The sequence below is a fragment of the Bombus flavifrons genome, chromosome 3 (genome assembly GCF_040668555.2).
Source record: "Bombus flavifrons isolate JBK064 chromosome 3, iyBomFlav1_principal, whole genome shotgun sequence".
Taxonomy (NCBI): Eukaryota; Metazoa; Arthropoda; class Insecta; order Hymenoptera; family Apidae; genus Bombus; species Bombus flavifrons.
In genome coordinates, this window is record NC_138444.1 from 18756348 (window position 1) to 18762591 (window position 6244).

At 44.5% G+C, this 6244-nt stretch overlaps 1 protein-coding gene across 2 annotated transcripts in view; it reads left to right on the forward strand.

The window, feature by feature from the left end:
• Flo2 (flotillin-2) overlaps positions 1-6244 on the forward strand; it is an 87967-nt gene extending 81723 nt beyond the window's left edge. Inside the window, exons 1-8 of one of the 2 annotated variants that reach the window (XM_069109788.1) lie at positions 1101-1436; positions 1988-2284; positions 2803-3035; positions 3994-4113; positions 4201-4415; positions 4527-4710; positions 4865-5011; positions 5571-6244. In XM_069109788.1, the coding sequence (XP_068965889.1) occupies positions 2005-2284; positions 2803-3035; positions 3994-4113; positions 4201-4415; positions 4527-4710; positions 4865-5011; positions 5571-5600 (1209 nt within the window). In that variant the 5' untranslated portion in view covers positions 1101-1436; positions 1988-2004 and the 3' untranslated portion in view covers positions 5601-6244. Of the gene's footprint in view, positions 1-1100; positions 1437-1987; positions 2285-2802; positions 3036-3993; positions 4114-4200; positions 4416-4526; positions 4711-4864; positions 5012-5570 lie in introns of those variants that run through there. The other variant, XM_069109787.1, reaches the window with a different exon arrangement.

Below are 6244 nucleotides of genomic sequence, written 5' to 3' on the forward strand. Positions count from 1 at the left end.
AACGTGCCGCATAACGGTCCTCCGCCTCCCTTCTCTTCTTCGACCTCTCTTTCGCCCCTTCTCGCGCTCTTTCTCCACGCGCATCTTCGCCTAACGTACTCTTCCGCCTCTAGTCTCGCCCGGTAGAAATGGAACTTTACGTTTGCACCGAGGAATTCGGTAAACGTCGAATCACTCTCCATGGTCTAGCCGTGCGTTCCATATTCCGTCTCTTGTATCCTCCTCCTTCCTTCGGTTAGCGACGCGAAATGTCTCGCCTTTCCATCTAAAAAAAAAAAAAATTAAAATACGTACAAAACTATGGAGTATTACTTGTACGGCCAGATATCTCGTCGAACACGACTTGTACTTTCGGTAAGTTGTTCCGACGTTGTACAAACTATCGCGTTACTCTGCTCTAGAAATATATATTTTACGTGGTGGTGTGGCGTAAACGAACTTTAACAGTTTCAGAGAATAACGTGACGAGAGATACGCGAATTGTTTAAGTTAGCTAACGATCACCTTGAAATATGTCGTCGAGATCAACATTTCGAGTATTTTCTCTATTTCGAGGTTGTTTCGAGATGCGCTCTGGCGTAAACAACCAGAAAAGATACGACCGCGAGACTGGACCGTCGTCGATGGAATTTAGAAACACCGAAGTGTGCCATAAACGGAATTTGAATTACCGTGACATGGGAACGAAAATTTCTCGATACGTATTCCAAGCATACGCGAGTGACGTTAACGATCCCCAATCGTTGCCAATCTCACACTTTACGCAATATCGGTATTTATTTACGTTATTTCGTTTAATCGCTATCTTTCCAAGCTTGTTCCGCTCTCCGCAAGGTTAATTTTTTCCCCCTAACCTATATTTATTATCCGCTCGAAAGCAAACCAAAAATCTATATCCGCATACGTAGGTAAGCTGTAGAAAAACAGAGGCAAAGAGATTCGAAAGCTATCGAACGTTTCTTTTCTCATTTCCGAGATAGTAGATTACGTGCTACGCGTCACGTTCGCGGTGAACGCGATATCCTGCGTTCGAGGAATCACCTTTGACGTCACCCGATGGACTTACGGTAAAAAGTCGGCGACGCCACGCCACCGGCTGCCGTACAACAATGACCTACTTACCGTCGCAACAACATCCTCATTACGTTTAACTGATCGTTGAATTACAAATCGAATCGTTGTATCCTGACGAACGACACGGAAGAAGTTCGCCCGTTCGGTCGAATTTCATTAAACTCGTATTTTAATCCGTCGCTTTTCTCGTCGTCGTTCAAGGGGTCGGGGCGATCAACGAAACAGCCGCTTTTACAATTCATAGACATCGAATGGAAACAGTCGTTTACATTGGGAATTAAGCCTTGCAACGAGCTCGGCTCGTCAAACGCTTGCTCGGTGCTTGCCGTTTATTATTTTCTTCAAAGTTTCTATTGCGAAAGGTAATCCGATTCGAAAAGGAGACGAGGTTAGTCGCGACCGCAATGATTCACCCTACGTAATAAGTCGTACTTTCTCCCTAAAGTTTGCGATGCTTTCTACTTTTAAATACGCATCGATCGTAATTACCATGCTTTTATTCGGAATTACGAAGAAAGAAATTTTAAACGACTTACGGTTGTTCGCGCACGCCAACGCCTATTACTCGATAGTCGAACAATTTCCGTTTCTGTTAAACGCAACACCGTACAGCCATACGTCTGCAGTCTGCTACGGTTACAGAGATTGTTCTCGTTTACTACCATGGTTTTACCGCGATATTTATAAAAAGTACCATAACAAGCAATCAGAATTATTTCTCGTTTTATTCGAACGATTTAATCGACTTAAACGACGGATTATTCGAAAGCGATTTATTTAAATTTCGCTGAAGATAAATAAATTTACAATTTGATAATCGTCGTCTTTTATCGGATACCTGAAAAGAATGGACAAAGTTTGGATTCCATCGATACGAAGACGAGCTAAATTTCCTTCTCGATTGTGTTTTCAGGAGGATGTTGCGGGTCCATGAAGAAGAGAACGATCGTCGGTGGCTACGCCTTCGCATGGTGGTTCGTTACCGACGTCCAGCGATTGTCCCTCGAGGTTATGACACTGAACCCTGTCTGCGAAAACGTAGAAACCGCGCAAGGTGTGCCGTTGACTGTCACTGGAGTAGCACAGTGCAAGGTCATGAAGGCGGACGAGCTTTTACACACTGCCAGCGAACAATTTCTAGGAAAGAGCGTTTACGAAATCAAATCGACCATCCTTTCTACCCTAGAGGGTCATCTTCGTGCGATACTAGGTAAATTTTACGACAGCCGCACTAAAAGATGGAAAATCCTCGACTCTGCTGCTCAAGTATTTGCGCTGTTTCGCAGATGCTATCGTAATTTGCGAGAAAAATGAAAAGACGAAATTCCAGTATTTTTTGAATACGCGTTTTTAACTTCTCGTAGTTTAACTTTTGTATAACAGCCAGACGCTTCGAATCGATAGCCGTAATATTTGTAACGTTCTCGAAACGATAACGACCCTCTGTCGTCTTTGTATCTGGCACGACGGAACGGTAATTTCGGCGCAGCAATCTCGTACTTTGCCTTACACCGTTCACGCGATAGTTAAAGATGCTTCGGCTGTTTCGAGCAATTGGAACGCGAACCTCGTAAACGAAGCTACGGATCTTTTACCTTTAAGCTTATGCAGCTTTACGGACAACGATATCGCAGCGCGCGGAATTGGAAAAAGTTTAAAGCTCGTGAAAGTATCTTGTAAGATGCGTACGATATCGAAACGACGAGGAAAAGTTGGGAAAACTTTCAGGCACGCTATCGGTGGAGGAGGTGTACAAAGATCGAGATCAATTCGCGACGCTGGTGAGAGAGGTGGCCGCGCCAGACGTCGGTCGCATGGGCATCGAAATTCTATCGTTTACGATAAAAGACGTCTACGACGACGTTCAATACTTGGCTTCGCTTGGCAAAGCGCAAACTGCGGCTGTTAAACGGGACGCCGACGTTGGCGTCGCCGAGGCGAACCGCGACGCTGGCATTCGGGTACGTTCATACGCAAAGCTCTATAGGAGCGTGCGACCCAGATAGAATCGCACGTATAATCGTCGTAGACTGTACTGGATCCGACCGCCTACGTGTACATACATCGGTCGTGTTGCGACCGTAATAAGGTATCCCTTGTGAAAAAATAAGAAGAAAATACGCGATAAAATTTGTTCGTTCGGCGCTTAGTATTCGAGAAAACCTCCGAAGAACATTTTCGAGAAAATAGATTAAAAATCTGAAATAAAATTTGTCCCTTTAAACGGTTAGGTGGAGCTCCGTTTCAGAGATTCTGTGTCCACTTGAAATTCGCCCGTCTGCCCTTCTGCGTTCGTCTGTTTCGCACTTTCTTTTTAAACAAGAGCGATCTCTTTGACTATGAACAGCGAGAGATACTTTGCGTTTTTATTATCGCGTACGATATCTTAAAAAAAGAGAGAGAGAGAGAAACGAACGCAGACAACAGAGTCGCTGAACGAAGCCGTGGACTAGCTTAGAGAGAAATTAGACGCTTACAAGGGAACTTCGCGTCGAACATGTCCAACAATGTCGAAGCTTTATACGCACGAATTCCATGCAAGTTCAATTTGTAACAGAAACAATTGAATAAAATAAGTATAAAATATAAATACGAAATATCTCGGAAACTAGGAACCGATCGACATTTTATCGTTTGGTTACACGTATAGGAAAAAGTTGTTCAAAATCGAATCGAAATCGAAATGGAAATCGAAATTGATCTGGTACGCGACGTAGTAGGATAAATGTTCAAATTTATTCGTTACTCTATTTCATTGCGAAAAAATTGTATTCTATATTTTCTGGTTTTTTCACGAGAAGTTAGCTCGCTCACGCTTGCACGTATGTACCTGTTATTCGGTCCGATACCGTTACACCGTATACGTATATTTATCTAGAGTGGAAACGTGTTTACTTTATTTCGTGCGCGAATCGATAGGAAGCTGAATGCGAGAAAGCAGCGATGGACATAAAGTACAATACCGACACGAAGATCGAGGACAACGCGAGACTCTTCCAGTTACAGAAAGCGAATTTCGACCAGGAAGTGAACACGGCGGTAAGTTGCAGTTTGGACGAAGCGTATTTTCTCTGTCGTCGTAGCTAGACGCGAATTCGAACGAAAACCGATTTGATCGATATACAGAAAGCGGAGGCGCAATTGGCTTACGAGCTTCAAGCGGCGAAAATAAGGCAACGGATACGAAACGAAGAGATTCAGATAGAGATCGTGGAGAGGCGCAAACAGATCGAAGTAGAGGAACAGGAGGTACGTCGTAAGGAACACGAGCTTCAGAGCACCGTGAGATTACCCGCGGAAGCTGAACATTACAAAATTGGCAAAGTGGCCGAAGGGAAAAGGTAACTTCGACTTGTATCGAAATATCCTTTAACGCCTACGACTTACGAACGTCGAAACACGGACGATCGAAATTACAACGATACGATGATGCAAATTTTCCTGGTTTTTAGAACGCAAACGGTAAACGCGGCCATAGCCGAAGCCGAGAGGATTCGTTTGATCGGGGGAGCCGAGGCCCAGGCTCTAGAGGCGGTTGGAATGTCGGAAGCCGAACGTATGCGAATGAAAGCCGCCGTCTACAAGAAGTACGGCGAGGCTGCTATTCTCAACATTGCTCTGAACGCCTTGCCAAAGGTAAGAGATCGCGACGACAATTCGCTGTAATCGAACTAAATCACAAATATTATTTAAATATTATCTTAAGTAAAGGAAAGAAAGTAAAAGTCCTCTATGCTTGTACCGCGCATGTACAAATGTACTATCAACTTTGATATATATAATTTTGCAGATTGCCGCGGAGGTGGCCGCGCCGTTAGCGAGAACGGAGGAAATCGTGCTTCTGGGCGGAAGCGATACGACCAGCGGTGAAATTACACGCCTTGTGGGGCAAGTACCTCCAGCTGTCCAAGCACTGACCGGTGTAGATCTTTCAAAAGTACGTTCCAGAGGCCACTGGCCCGCTAGTTATCTGCATACAGATAACGCGCGCTATCGAAATTACCGTTTTCGATAGAACCAGCGCGAACTTTAAAACACGAAATAACAGAAAATGATTTTAAAAATATAATTCGTCGCAGTACCGTCGCGAAGGTATGTCGAACGTTTGCGATTGCCTGCTGCAACCGCGGTTATCTACGATCTACGTTAACCGAACAAAAATCGAAATGCCGCGTTGACGCAACGTTCGCTCTTAATCCTCGCTCGCTTCACTCTGCTAAATGTTATAACGAGCGCTTAAGAATTTGGAGACTAAGGATCGTAATTGAAATTTCAGTTAATTAATTTCCTATTTAGAGACGATCTTTCTATCGTTTCGGTCAAACCGATAAGAGTATCTGAAACCGGACGAACGTCGCGAAAAAATATCTAACGTATCAGATATGACACTGGCGTCATCGCACTGGCGGCGCGCCTTTGATCGTACTTCGTTTTATTTCGTCGGTCGCGTAAAGTTTCGACGCGAAATAACGTTCGAACGTTCGAATCGTTTGCAGGTGTTAAGCAAGATACCAGGAGCAAAGTAATGACGGAACGTGAAAGGGGAGCAACGGCGACCATGCGATCGGACACTTGGAATCGGGTGAAGAAAGGAGCGAACGTTATACTGCCAAAGATTTCTCTGCTACTCTGCATCATCCAACGGTGACACTCCACTTCGTTCTCTTTCCCGAATTACTCTACCTCAGACGTAGGTGAAGCGACGCTGAACATAATCGGTCGAATCGGGGTCACGTCTCCGCCACCAATGCGTCGATTATAATTTCGAACGTATACGCGGGCAAATTCGATGCTTCGTTACGCGATACTGGACCACTTTATACAACGCACATAAAACGTCTCCGCTTCATCGTCGTTCGTGCACGTCGATTCGAACATCTCCTCGATCCTACCGAATCTTTCTTCACGACCGAACTCTGATCGACGCAACTGTTAGTCGCGCAACGTCGAGTTACAAGATAGAAGCAACGGAGAATGAAGAAAGAAGAATCTTAGGAGAACTCCTTGGAAGAGGAAATCGAGTACACGATACGCGTATATCGCTATTATTTCCGAATCTATTGTGATCGAAGATTCTCGATAATTGTGTTCAACTTCATAAATAAGAAATTTAACGAGGGAAAGGAGAGAGAGAGAGAGAGAGAAAGAGAGAGAGAGAGAAAGAGAGAGA